The sequence below is a fragment of the Eucyclogobius newberryi genome, unplaced genomic scaffold (assembly GCF_026437365.1).
Source record: "Eucyclogobius newberryi isolate DKJ021-1_F unplaced genomic scaffold, fEucNew1.0.hap1 SCAF_14, whole genome shotgun sequence".
Taxonomy (NCBI): domain Eukaryota; kingdom Metazoa; phylum Chordata; class Actinopteri; order Gobiiformes; family Gobiidae; genus Eucyclogobius; species Eucyclogobius newberryi.
Window position 1 is genome coordinate 18779230 of NW_027315768.1, and position 15000 is coordinate 18794229.

General features: G+C 41.7%; 2 protein-coding genes across 2 annotated transcripts in view; one reads left to right on the forward strand and one right to left on the reverse strand.

Annotated features, from left to right (window-relative positions):
* uxs1 (UDP-glucuronate decarboxylase 1) overlaps positions 1 to 5021 on the forward strand; it is an 18298-nt gene extending 13277 nt beyond the window's left edge. Inside the window, exons 11-16 of the mRNA XM_072444720.1 lie at positions 2174 to 2293; positions 2541 to 2584; positions 3336 to 3396; positions 3475 to 3532; positions 3627 to 3730; positions 4153 to 5021. Coding sequence (XP_072300821.1) covers positions 2174 to 2293; positions 2541 to 2584; positions 3336 to 3396; positions 3475 to 3532; positions 3627 to 3730; positions 4153 to 4284 — 519 coding nt within the window. The 3' untranslated portion in view covers positions 4285 to 5021. The remainder of the gene's footprint in view (positions 1 to 2173; positions 2294 to 2540; positions 2585 to 3335; positions 3397 to 3474; positions 3533 to 3626; positions 3731 to 4152) is intronic.
* On the reverse strand, positions 4708 to 7441 carry ecrg4a (ECRG4 augurin precursor a). Its single transcript, XM_072444721.1, has 4 exons — positions 7241 to 7441; positions 6414 to 6464; positions 6186 to 6349; positions 4708 to 4985 (listed from the first exon to the last, which is right to left on the reverse strand). The coding sequence occupies exons 1-4, from the start codon at positions 7308 to 7310 to the stop codon at positions 4836 to 4838; spliced, it is 435 nt and encodes a 144-aa protein (XP_072300822.1). The 5' UTR covers positions 7311 to 7441; the 3' UTR covers positions 4708 to 4835.
* Positions 7442 to 15000: the final 7559 nt, after the last annotated feature.

A 15000-nucleotide genomic window follows, 5' to 3' on the forward strand; every position in this document is an offset into this window, starting at 1 on the left:
TTATGCACGTAAGGTCCATCAGCCAATCACATCGCAGCATTGTTTCATGCAGGAGTCCAGTGTGTGATGTTCTGATCAGAACAAACATTTATATTGTAATTCACTTTTAATAGAGCAATAAAACATTTCAATTTATTTAAAAAGCATCATTAGACTATTTGTTATAAATTATAATAAACTGATAGTGAAAAATAACCAGACATATTATAATTACGTCTGTTATAGAATAATACTATATATTTTTATACAAAAGTGGCAAAGCTGCAGAAACGCAGTCTCTTCACTATAGTGAGGTTTGGACCTTCACTTCTCGTTCTGTTCATTCTCTGGGAATAACATGTTTGCACTGTTTTATCAGTGTTAATTGTTAATCAAGCAATGCTTATGCCATTTGTTTAATTTAATATAACTTGTTTTGTCACTTTGGCAAGAAGGAACAGTTGGGAGCTGTAAAAGATAAATTAGTAAGGATAACTATTAATTTTACATTTTCAGTTAAAATTAATCAATTTGATCATAATTATTTTCATAGCCAATGTTGTATTGAGTAATTAAGTACACTAATGTATTAATAACTGGCTTTAGTCATTTTCTCCTGGCACAGTTTCATCACATCATTTTATAGCATTACAACCTCAACATTTTACTCTTACTTTAGCGGCTGGACCACATTAAAATGCAACAGAATACACGAAAAAGGTCTGAAAATCTCTGGGGGAGGGCCCCCAGACCCCCCTGTTCATTAGTTTAAACTGCTAATGTGCTAATGTGGCTGTCGACCCTTAACGCCCACAAATACGCCCAAAAACATATCTGGGACGTGTGTTATTTGTACAGGGAGTCGAGGTGATGTCAGCGGAATACCAAGTTGCATTGTGGGATTTAAGTTAGCAATATTTGAGCTGTTGAGGTAATGAGAATAAACTAACTGGCAAACGGATGCCCTGGAGTTTTGGTGAACTTTGTTTGTGTTGAAGAAAGTTCCCATATGTGAATTGTTTACTGACAATGGCAATAAAACTGATTCTGATGACGTGGTGAGGGCCCCCCAAAAATGTTTTCGCTTAGGGCCCCCTGAAGGCTTGGGCCGGCCCTGGTTACAATTACTAGAACTACACAGTGGTTACAATTACTAGAACTACACAGTGGTTACAAGTACTAGAACTACACAGTGGTTACAAGTACTAGAACTACACAGTGGTTACAAGTACTAGAACTACACAGTGGTTACAAGTACTAGAACTACACAGTGGTTACAAGTACTAGAATTACACAGTGGTCACAAGTACTAGAACTACACAGTGGTCACAAGTACTAGAACTACACAGTGGTTACAAGTACTAGAACTACACAGTGGTTACAAGTACTAGAACTACACAGTGGTCTCAAGTACTAGAATTACACAGTGGTCACAAGTACTAGAACTACACAGTGGTCACAAGTACTAGAACTACACAGTGGTTACAAGTACTAGAACTACACAGTGGTTACAAGTACTAGAATTACACAGTGGTTACAAGTACTAGAACTACACAGTGGTTACAAGTACTAGAACTACACAGTGGTTACAAGTACTAGAACTACACAGTGGTTACAAGTACTAGAACTACACAGTGGTTACAAGTACTAGAACTACACAGTGGTTACAAGTACTAGAACTACACAGTGGTTACAATTCATTCTGAAATAAACTTGGTTCTAGAAGATCTTTTCTCCAGACCGTGACCACTCTGACCACTTTAACTGTGCGTAACGGTCCACCACCGTCACACACAGATTGCTTTCCGCGTGGTGTTCTTCTTCTGCTTTGGTATTTTATGGCGCTTGGTATCCAAGTGTTACATTACCACCACCTACTGTATGTCTTGGGTTTTAGGCTTTCTTCTTTATGTATTACGCAGTCACTCGCGATGGCTTCTTGCATCACATGGCGTCTAGTTACTCTAGTGTCTTTCCAGCCTGGCTTAGTTTCCAATATCTGAGAAGCTGGGATAAAGGCTGGAGAGGATTGCATTCCAAGACTGCTTTACTGTGATGATCCGTAATCCGTAACAGCCGCAATAAGAATAGGATGTACATTATAGAAGATAACTTACAAGGGGATATTGTAGTGTTTTGTCACTTCTTGGGTATGAATTTTCACTCCAGGCCTCAAACATTTGTCTGTCCACAGGAAGGAGTTGAAGTGAGGGTGGCCAGGATTTTCAACACTTTTGGCTCTCGAATGCACATGAACGATGGGCGCGTGGTCAGCAACTTCATCCTGCAAGCTCTACAGGGAGAACCACTCACTGTAAATATTTTAAGCTTGTTTAATTTTCTGCCACTGGAGGACCATTAGTGTCACGTAAGATTAGTCCTCAGCTTGTCCGCCATGAAAATCCTTCTAATAATACGAATAAATCTAATGAGAAGGTAGTGATTATTACTGAGATGAGCGCCTTTATATATGTATAACTATTTGATATTTAATTTTATGTATATGTGGAACATCCTTGTGGTTATGAAAAATATAAAAACATTTTAATCTTCCTTCCTAGGTTTATGGTTCTGGCTCCCAAACAAGAGCTTTTCAGTATGTAAGGTAAGACTTTGAAAATGAATCCTCTTTTGGAATTTTGTATTGGTCTGACCTTTAGCACTTTGTGCAATGAGATAAAAGGACCACAAAATGGTATTCCACTGGTATTTTAAATACCAGCACATGCATGTATATTTATCTGGACGAGCAGAAATATGTAAATGTGGCAGGATAAAAGGGTGTGTATCCAATTTGGTGCCAGTGATAACGGCATTAATTTGAGCAGTAAGAAGAAAAGAGAGCAGGGCTGCATAATTTAAAGGTCTCCTGTCTCTTCAAAGCGTTCACCTGCCGCCCCTTTCACTTGCAATGTTGTTGTAAAAGCCAAGGTCTTCTTCTGACCGCGCTCAGGACACAGGCCGGTCCTTGTCGGTCATCTGTCTGTCCACGCTGAGTCCATCTCATAAACCTGACACAATTACACAATTGCACATAATCGTTTAAGAACCTCTGCTAATGCATTATAATTGAACCTGACACTGGCTTGTACCACCATTGTTTGACTCTCATACCAAACAGACTAAACTTGATTTTGGTGGAAAAACAAATGTTCTGGATGTCTGTAAATAATTTGTAACATTGCTTCACAGTAAAACGCCATCAAAAGTAAAACTAGAGCAGATGAATGCACAGAATGCTCCTAGTGTTCCAGGGGAACCCTTCTAATGTAGTGGATTCCAACTGTAATATAATGATGGCCATATGTAAAGTTACTTGTACAAATTCAAATGTATCTCTTTGCATTTTGATTCAGTGATCTGGTGAATGGGCTGGTGCTGTTGATGAACAGTAACATCAGTAGCCCTGTCAATCTGGTGAGCTTTATAAGACATTTAAAGTGAACATTGATCTACACAGTGCAATCTCTTGTGATTTCTGAAATGTTGTTTTAGGGCAATCCAGAGGAGCACACAATATTGGAGTTTGCGCAGCTTATCAAAAGCCTCGTCGGTAAAGTGGATTTATTCTCTTCCTTCTGATAAAACCCCTAGTTGGAAAAACGTTTTTCTAACCTGATTCTTCTCCTGTGCGCGTGTCTGGCCAGTGAGTCGCAGTCAGATCCAGTTTCTTCCGGAGGCTCAGGACGACCCACAGAGGCGAAGACCCGATATTCGCAAAGCCAAGATGCTGCTGGGCTGGGAACCTGTGGTACTTAATGCTTTTGCATTTGGACTGATTATGCCTTTGCTGTTATTCATTTAGATAAACTGAAATTTTATTTACTCTTACTTTCAAATTTTTAATGTCTGCAGTGTATACTGTAGATATATAGATATACATTCTTGGTAAACATTAAAAAACACACTTATAAATAAAAGTTGTTGGATTTAACAGATAAAAGTTCAGCAGAAAAGAAGAAAAATAGAAATAGAAACAAGCCGGTGTTGTCAACCTGTGCAAGTTTCCAGTTGATCTGCTGCTTTACTTTTATGCAACACTCACTTTTGAAACCTGTGGTTCAACTCCTGAATCTGGAACTTTGAAACTGTCTTTATGCACAGCTGTTCTTTCTGCTTCACACTGTGTTCAACCAAAGTTTTCTGTAAATAACACCTTCTCTATGTGGATAGGTGCCGCTGGAGGAGGGCTTGAATAAAACCATTCAGTATTTCAACCGAGAACTGGAGCACCAGGCCAACAACCAGTACATCCCCAAACCTAAAGCTGCACGCATGAAGAAAGGCCGGCCGCGACACAACTGACAGCATCTGTAGATGTGGAGATTGTTCTAAGAACAGCAGGAGAATCTCTCCGGAAGGAGCAGCGCAGGGACCTCTTTTTACAAAAAGAAAACAATGACTCTTAGAAAACAAAACCCTTGCTGCATCACGGCTCCATCACTAAACCGTGAAGGACTAAGACTGAATAAGAAGAATACACCCAATCAAGCAACACGTTTTTGTGCTTCTGCTATTTAAAAAACAAACACTGCACTACTGCAAAGTGATACAAACGATTGTTAATGAATTATGTGCACTCAAACTTTTGTGTGGAAGGATCTCATTTCAAGTGAAAGAGCCGTTTGATATTTTATGAAAAAATATTTCATGTTTGTGTTAAATATGGGGCAAATGTGTTTGTCAGCGACGCCTGTATAACATCATTTTGTAAAAAAGAAGACTCGGTTTTGCAAATCCATTTAGTTTATTTACATATTCTGTGTCTAATTAGTGGTACTTCTTCAAATCAGAATATGTTTGAGCGAGTGGATCTGATTGGAGATGCAGGGTTTGTCCCAGAGGTTCACCCTGGGTCAGTAGTAGTCGTAGTTGACGTTGGCTCCATGTCTGTAGGAGGTGTGGTCACGCGGGCCAACAGGGGCGTTCTCATCATAATGGTGCTGGCGGCCCTGGTCATGGGAGCGTGCATGGTCCATCCAATAGGACAGGTCAGCCTCCAGCCTCTGAGGAACAATCACCAGGGGGTCAGTGGATAGTGCGGGACTAGATGAGGAGTCAGTGGAGGCTGTGAGACCGGTAAACACTGAAGATGCCTTAGCCCCAGATGGCTTTAGCGCTGTGACTGACAGATGTGGCATATGGCCAACACTGAGGTGACACTGATGGAGAAATGACTTGTACATACAGTACTATGCACACAAATGCACTTCCATGTGTGAGGACAAGGCTCTTTGATCCCTCTAACCCTTGTTATCAGCTCTGTTCATGGTTTTTCATCTCTGTTGAAAAGGCTTTCTGACCCAGAGGAAGCAGATGGCTTTGTGTTGACATGTAGTTTTCCCTTTTTGTATTTATTCGATCTGTGCCTTTAGACATCATGAGATTATGTACCAAATGTTTGTCATGTTTTTATTTCTGCCTACCAAAAATATAAGTTCTTATAAGTGTTTGTACTTCAATCATGTGTTTTTTTTAAACTTGATTGTTGGTTCTACGTTTCACATGGTGCGCAGAGTCCTATGTAACTCTATTTACTGTTTCTGAAAGAAATATTACACATGTTGAATTATCCACAAATGTTGAACCTTATTTGTTTGGGATTGGCTCCACAAACTTTTCATAATCGTTTGATGGCTTAAAATCCTTTTAACTGATCACAATCATAACTTTGGCATTAAATAATGGCACCACAGAGGCAATTGTGAAAACAAACAAGCAATTTTGTTTGTTCTCGGCATGTTAAACTAGAGGCAACTACAATGTTACAACATTCATATATATTCATTTTCTGTTGATAGAATAATTTACATTTGATGGAAAACGTATGCTTTTTTCCCCTATAATTTTAAGCTTTGAAGCGTTCAAAAAATATTTTCTCAGATTTTTTTTTTTAGCACCCTGTACCTGGTACATGGGTGGGCGGCAGTAGATCAGTGGTAGAGTGCTCGTCTTCTGATCCAGTGGTCGGCGGTTGGACTCCCCACTCGGTTAGAGCGGTCAGATCCACTGGATCTGCAGGTTGGCGGTGCGATCGCAGCTGCCTCATGTGAATACTGTCGTTGTGTCCTTGGGCAAGACACTTAACCCAATTCGCCCCCAGTGTCTGTGTACATCTGGTGTGTGAATGGGTGACTGGTTCCTTGATGTAAAGTGCTTTGAGTACCTTGACGGTAGAAAAGCACTTTATAAATGTGACCATTTACCTGCTCATCAAAGCCCATGTACATGAACTGCTGAATCCACTGCTGCACGTCCGGCCGACTGCGGTCCCAGACCTGCCTTTTGGGGCGCCTTAGTTTTGCCAGGAACTGCTGAGCCTTGGATGGAGGGACCACCACAGAGGCCTCAGGGCGACTGCCTTCGGGGCCTGCAGAGCAGAGGCACTTGAGTATAGAAAGCACACCACACACTGTATAAAAGATCATTCTTACCATCACTGCTCTTTAAGATCTTGTGCAATGCTGAGCTGGCACTGGATACACCTGATGAAAAGAATACCCTTCAGAGCAAATTCCAAAATGTGTAACTTGTGAAACAAACACCCACATATTGGCACAACCTTAGATCCAATTTCAAGCCTATAAAACAGTTTTGACAGTATTAATACAATGCAGATTGCAAATGTAACACTCTTGGTTTGGATGTCAGTCGGCCCACTTCCTCTAATTTGGAGTATAGGCTACTGCTAGTTTAGTTTGTTTCACATAAATCTCTTGAAGGATGAGGTCTCAGCTGTTTCTCAAGCATGCATCACCATTCAGTCAGTCATGGCTTGAGGAGAATGAGTGGATCCCCAAGGAAAGTAGCTGGCGGTCAGAGTGCATGCAAATATTTGCCTTCTGTTCTCACCCTCAGGAGCAGTGCAGATCCTGAACTGTGGCTGTGCACAAATCAAGATGCCTTATATGTTGTTGGATGTAAAACCCTGTCCATATGTCCTTCCAAGATCAGCAGATGTGCAAAACATCTGCAGTGTTCATGAGCAGTCGTAAAGCGGAAAATAACTTCATGCATACAGTAGTAGCAATCACCCACAGATTCTTGCCTGTTTTTGATTAAATTTAAACATTTCTTTCATCAAAGTTTGTATTTCTCAGCAGCACATGCCATATTAGATTTACAAAGAACAGCCAGTGCACAGTGAGATTAAACATCTCACCTCCAAACTTTAACTTCCAATAGTGTCACACAACAACAACAACAACAACAACAACAACAACAACAACAACAACAACAACAAAGAAACATTGTAACTCACCTTGTAAAGCAACAATAGTGAACAGCAGAACCAGCCCCATTAACCTCAGACAGAGCTGTGGGTTTGCCATGTTGTAGAAAAGTTTTGAATCTCCAAGCGCAGAGCAGCTTGGAGCGAACAACTGTGCAGAGCCTGGGAAAAGGGAAAATGTGACTGCACAGACTTTTCCAAGTGGAAAGTGGCCCCTGGCAAGGGAATGTTCAGTGCCTGCCCTCTGAGCCTGCAGTAGAGCCTCGTAATCATGTTTTCATGATGGAAACATTTGTGGGGAAAATCTCATCAAAATGTAATATTCAGAGGGAACATGAAGGAGATGGCATAGATTCTCCTCATATCAGAACGTCTCTAAATGAATCTAAAATGATATAAGACTCAAACAGTCGATGCAGTTTCTTCTGCCACACTTGTTGAATAGAAACCAGCATTCTTTTTTAACCTTAATCAAATGTGCTCTCACAATGACCAAAAATAATGTTATATTTTAATATAACATAATAATATAATAATTAATACATAACACTGTGTTACTTTTCATGACACTCAAAGATGCTTCACAGTTCAAAAACACAAGTGAAACAAGAGGCTGTTGGTAAAATAGAAGTTAAAATAGAAAAAAGAACTTTTCAGAGATTTTTGAAGATGATGAGTGTGGGTGAGTCTCATCGAGTTTGTCCGGCTGTAATGATTGGATTCATCTCTGCATTTCACTCTTTACTAAACCAACATGAACATATGGTCAGGGCACATCGTTTGTGCAATGCATTTAGAAAGGAGTGAATAGGACATGGTTTGAACACAGTACTACAGTTCTACAGTTCTACAGTACTACAGTTCTACAGTTCTACAGTTCTACAGTACTACAGTTCTACAGTACTACAGTACTACAGTTCTACAGTTCTACAGTACTACAGTACTACAGCACTACAGTACTACAGTTCTACAGTTCTACAGTACTACAGTTCTACAGTTCTACAGTACTACAGTTCTACAGTTCTACAGTACTACAGTTCTACAGTACTACAGTACTACAGTACTACAGTACTACAGTTCTACAGTACTACAGTTCTAAAGCACTACAGTACTACAGCACTACAGTTCTACAGTACTACAGCACTACAGCACTACAGTACTACAGTTCTACAGTACTACAGTTCTACAGTACTACAGTACTACAGTTCTACAGTACTACAGTTCTACAGTTCTACAGTACTACAGTACTACAGTTCTACAGTTCTACAGTACTACAGTACTACAGCACTACAGTACTACAGTTCTACAGTTCTAAAGTACTACAATTCTACAGTTCTACAGTACTACAGTTCTAAAGCACTACAGTACTACAGTACTACAGTTCTACAGTACTACAGCACTACAGCACTACAGTACTACAGTTCTACAGTACTACAGTTCTACAGTACTACAGTAGTACTACAGTTCTACAGTACTACAGTACTACAGTTCTACAGTTCTACAGCACTACAGCACTACAGTACTACAGTACTACAGCACTACAGCACTACAGTACTACAGCACTACAGCACCACAGCACCACAGTACCACAGTACCACAGCACTACAGCACTACAGCACAACAGTACCACAGCACCACAGCACCACAGTACCACAGCACTACAGCACTACAGCACTACAGCCCTACAGTACTACAGCACTACAGCACCACGTACCACAGCACCACAGACCCACAGTACCACAGCACTACAGCACTACAGCACCACAGTACCACAGCACTACAGCACTACAGCCCTACAGTACTACAGCACTACAGCACCACGTACCACAGCACCACAGACCCACAGTACCACAGCACTACAGCACTACAGCACCACAGTACCACAGCACCACAGTACCACAGCACTACAGCACTACAGCCCTACAGTACTACAGCACTACAGCCCTACAGTACTACAGCACCACAGCCCTGCAGTACTACAGCACCACAGCACCACAGTACCACAGCACTACAGCACTACAGCCCTACAGCACTACAGTACTACAGCACTACAGTACCACAGCACTACAGTACTACAGCACTACAGTACCACAGCACTACAGTACTACAGCACACAGCACTACAGTACTACAGTACTACAGCACTACAGTACCACAGCACTACAGTACTACAGCACCACAGTACCACAGTACTACAGTACTACAGTACTACAGCACTACAGTACTACAGCACCACAGCACCACAGCACCACAGCACCACAGCCCTACAGTACTACAGTACCACAGCACTACAGCACTACAGCCCTACAGCACTACAGTACTACAGCACTACAGCACTACAGTACTACAGCTCTACAGTACTACAGTAGTACTACAGTTATACAGCACTACAGTACTACAGTTCTACAGTTCTACAGCACTACATCACTACAGTACTAGAGCACTACAGCACTACAGTACTACAGTACTACAGCACTACAGTACTACAGCTCTACAGCACCACAGCACCACAGTACCACAGCACTACAGCACCACAGCACCACAGCACTAGAGTACTACAGCACCACAGTACCACAGCACTACAGCACTACAGCACCACAGTACCACAGCACTACAGCACCACAGCACCACAGCACTACAGCACTACAGCCCTACAGTACTACAGCACTACAGCACTACAGTACTACAGCACCACAGCACCACAGTACCACAGCACTACAGCACTACAGCCCTACAGTACTACAGTACTACAACACTACAGTACTACAGCAACACAGCACCACAATACCACAGCACTACAGCACTACAGTACCACAGCACTACAGTACTACAGCACCACAGTACCACAGCACTACAGTACTACAGCACCACAGTACCACAGCACTACAGTACTACAGCACCACAGCACTACAGCACTACAGCACCACAGCACCACAGTACCACAGCACTACAGTACTACAGCACCACAGTACTACAGCACTACAGCACCACAGTACCACAGCACCACAGTACTACAGCACCACAGTACTACAGCACTACAGTACTACCGCACTACAGCACTACAGCACTACAGCACCACAGCACCACAGTACCACAGCACCACAGCACTACAGCACTACAGCCCTACAGCCCTACAGCCCTACAGTACTACACTACATTCATGTTTAGACTACTGTAATAGCTTGTTTTCCTGTCTTAACAAGAAGGAACTCTCTCGTCTGCAGCTGGTCCAGAACTCTGCAGCGAGGATCTTGACCCGCACAAATAGAAGGGCCCACATTTCACCCATTCTTAAAGCCCTTCACTGGCTGCCGGTCTCCTACCGGATACAGTTTATTTGTTTTAACTTTTAGAGCTTTAAATGGTCAGGTCCCATCGTACATCAGCGATCTGATTAAACCGTACGCTCCCTCTCGCTCACTAAGGTCCTTGGACCAGAAACTGTTGTTGGTTCCTCGCACCCGTTTTCGGACCAGAGGAGACAGATCCTTCCAGGTTGTTGCCCCCAGACTCTGGAACGATCTTCCATTCTCCCTACGGTCACTGGACTCAGTTACTGCTTTTAAGGGTCAGCTTAAAACCTTTTTATTTAGTCAAGCCTTTTAAATGCACTTGTTTTACAGACTGATTTTACTGTATATTGTTGTATATGTATTGTTCACTGTAAGTTTTTTGTGTTTTTATTGTTTTATTCTGTGTTTTGTGAAGCACTTTGTGACCTCTGTCTATGAAAGGTGCTATATAAATAAAATTTACTTACTTACTTACTTACAGCACCACAGTACCACAGTACCACAGCACTACAGTACTACAGCACCACAGCACTACAGTACTACAGCACCACAGCCCTACAGCGCTACAGCACCACAGCACTACAGTACTACAGCCCTACAGTACTACAGCACTACAGTACTACAGCCCTACAGTACTACAGTACAGCACTACAGTACTACAGTACTACAGTACTACAGCACTACAGTAATACAGCACTACAGCACTACAGTACTACAGCCCTACAGCCCTACAGTACTACAGCCCTACAGCACTACAGTACTACAGCCCTACAGTACTACAGTACTACAGCCCTACAGCCCTACAGTACTACAGCCCTACAGCACTACAGTACTACAGCCCTACAGTACTACAGTACTACAGCACTGTAGTGCAAGAGGACATCTGTTGACCACATGCAGACTGAGGGAATTGAGGACGACATCCAGAGAAATGTCACTTGTTTCACTGTTTCTAGGATAACAAATGCTTTGAAGATGTTGTCAAGATATTAAAGTTTCAAACTCTTCTTCGATACAAATGAAAATTCTTGATACCACATTTTTAGACAGTAGAATATAAAGCAATATCACTTTTTTATTTCCATGTGGGCTTGCACTAGTTCTGATATAGATCATGACAATGTTAAAACTATGTCACTTTTGGTCCTTTTTTTGTTATTTGATCGTATAAAGTCTGATTACTAATTATGATACATTTTTGTATCTGTGTATCTAATTAAAGGCGTCAGACAGTGGACTTTATACAGTGCTCTACAAAATCAGCAACACTCTGCATGCTCCTACAGCCACATACCCTGAGCCACTGAGGGAAGTTTTGTGGCTTGCACAAAAACGGCCTCATCAGGTAAGACTCTAACTATCAATGTTCTCGTTAGTGGTCAAGCTGCTAAACCCCCAGGACCCCCAGGACCACACTCATAGCTTATCTCAGCGAAAACACAGACCGCTCTTCGAGATGTATTAAACCTTTCAGTGTCAGTACTAACGGGAAATTACTCAAAAGGATTAAACTCTTAAGTTTTTTGGGGAACATGTTGTATCACAGATAAATTAGAAAAATAATTTAATGACAGCAGATGTAAGCCTTTATCAAACACAAATTAGGATTCATTGGTGCGACTGTAACACTATTACTGTAAATACTGTAGCTTGTAATAGTGTTCGTGCCCTGGAACTTTTCCACATTTTGTCATGTCACAACCACAAACTAAATTGTTTTGGTATTTATTTTTTGAAGAGCAACACAAAGAGGCACACAATTGTGGAAAAGTGGAATGATGTCTTAATTAAAAACAAAACAAAAATGAATAGTGCAAAGTGCAAAAGTGTTCAGGCCCCCAGAGGCAATACTTTGTGGAACCATCTTTCTCTGCAATTACAACTGAAAGTCTCTGTCTCTACCAGCTTTACACAACTACAGACTGACATTTTAGCCCAGTCTTCTTTGCAAAACAGCTCAAGCTCAGTCAGATTTGATGCAGAGCGTTTGTAGATATATTATTGTACGGGTGGGGAAGATCGAGGTGTGGAACAAGTGTGGATATGTGGATGCTGATCATTGTGGATGCCTTTACCTGTGGAATTAAATCAGATGTGAATTGTTTAAATCCATAGACCTAAATAAATCACCATCAACCAAATATTTAAGTCTGGATTTCATTCAACATTCCTGCACACGTCAGTCACATGCTAAGACCCAGGCTGCTATTGGGACAAGTACCGGTCATTTTAACCTAACCCTGCTTTAAACTTGGACTTCATGATGCTGTTTGCTCCTCAACCTTCTCTTAACAAACGTCTGTGGCCTTCACAGAAGAGCAGCATTTATACTGAGATTACATTACACACAGACTCTATTGTATTGTTAGCTCAACATTCAATCTCTCATCAATCACCAGGCAACTTCTGACAGCGATTGGTTGCACTCATTTGAACACATTTGCACGCTGCACTTTTCAGTTTAGAATTTTGAAATCTGGAAATTGTGTAATTTTCCGTTCACTTCGCAATTTCATGTTGATTTGTGCTGCTTTCACAATGCCAATACAATTTATTTAGGTTCGCGGCTAAATGACCTCCCCCTGTTGCCATGGTGACAGGAATGCGGGCTAAAGGTGTTATCAGCTAAAACAAACCCCCACGTGGAGATTTTATGGCCCTCGGCAGGAGCCGAGAAAGCTGAGACAACAGAGATGCTTTGAACGTTGAAAATAACTTTTCATCAAATGACTCCTTTTGGATTACAGAGAGTAATGATCTCTCCAAGAGCTAAAACGCTAAGAAAAAAAGGCTCTGTCATGAAGATTTCTCTCCACTCAGCACACTGACCTGGAAATAACATTTAGACTTTGGAGCAGATAATCTGACTCATATTTTGTTTTGGGCACAAACAACCGTGAAATCCATCTTTGTGTATCACCGACAAAGCCATGCTCGGATATTCTTTAGATGTGGTCTTTGCCTTTGTTAGTGTTCACACAAACACAAAGAGATATGCTCCTCATATGTAATTATCATGACATGTTACCACCACCTGCCACTTTGACCATCAGCATGTATTCTCCCTTCAAATAGCTCCTCTCATGATGACACATCTTTCAGCTGGTAGGTGCAAAATGTCTTATTGTGTTTGTCAGCTTGTGAATATGAACTAAAAGACACACCTAATTAGAATTTGAAGAAGCTGTTGCCGTGGCCAAAGGCGCTAAAATGTCTCGATGTGCGTTTTCAAGGTGAATTGGCGTCTGAGGAGTGGGAAGCCCGCCGGGACGTGTGAAAGTGTGGTGTGGACACTCTTCACACCTGGTGTCCTCCCAGTCGGCTCCCACGTCCCGCTGCAGGGCTGTAGCTGGCACTCTGACGTGTTTTGGACTTTATTGTTCTGTAAAGTTGAGCTGTGTTTAGAAGGGACGGAGGCGACGGACAAAGGACATTTAGTCAGAAAGAACACAAAGGGTTCTTTTGTTCAAAACAAGGCCTTCTGAGAAAACATGCTTTTCAGTAGAAGTGTAAAGCTGGTAGATCGTGGGTTGCTTTTTTTTTTCAGACACGATGTGATGATGTTTGAGGCTGCACTTTCAATTACAATTACAATTACAATGTCATAAAGAAAGGTTACTTCAGGAGCAAGCACAATAACTTAAAATATATATATATATATATATTTACAGTATATAAATGATTAATAAGTGGATCACTTAATACATGCATATAAAATGAATGCACTTGTTACATGGTGCAGTTGGATATAATCTTCTAATAACGTGAAAAGGTTCTGAGACTGGTTCTGACAGGCCACAGCAGCAGCCTGGGTTCAGTTCTTGCCTTAGGCTTGTTTGCTCCCTCTCACTCCCGTGTCTCGGCTAGTTTCAACTCGTTAAATAAAAAGACGCTTAAAATGAATACACTTTCTGATTATTTATGCTGAAATTCCATATCCACATCTGTCAGTATGTTAGGCGTGTTAAAGTCAGCAACACTTGCAGTTTGCTTGTCTGGGTAAGACGGCCTTTTGTGGAAGTATTCATGCTTTCAGATGCAGCCAAAGCTCATGAGTCCATTATTCATCAACCCCACACAGGTACAGAAGGTTTGAGTTTCCTGTACAGCCACACTTGCCCAGGAGCAGCCAGACCAGCCAACACCAAACACATTCAGGCACCAGTACCTCAAAGACGTGAAGCTGGTTGAAACGTCTTTCCCAAGGACATGAGAATAAACCGAGGGATCAGTCCACCATCTCCCAGTGAGAGGACAAACAGCTTGAGCTCTTGCTACGGCCCCACTTCCACAAAAAGCATGATAAATGTGTATTTATTTACGCCTTACTGTCCAGTTTTTGGAAGTCACTGTTTGCCCTCTGCCTCTGCCCAGTGCGTGTAGACTTTTGGCTGTGTCTGGTGATTGTTGCCAGGCTCTGAGTCACTGTCAAGACTGAGAGCTTTCCAATTCAAATGCTGTGTGTGGCTTTACTAGATTTTATTTTCTTGAATCATTA

Excerpts from the sequence above, each read along its gene's own strand:
- ecrg4a (XM_072444721.1), bottom strand. The coding sequence starts at position 7,310 with ATGGCAAACCCACAGCTCTGTCTGAGGTTAATGGGGCTGGTTCTGCTG. Across the intron at positions 6,465-7,240 it reads CACTATTGTTGCTTTACAAG|GTGTATCCAGTGCCAGCTCA; the intron begins GTGAGTTACAAT and ends TCTTTTCATCAG. Across the intron at positions 6,350-6,413 it reads GATCTTAAAGAGCAGTGATG|GCCCCGAAGGCAGTCGCCCT; the intron begins GTAAGAATGATC and ends TCTGCTCTGCAG.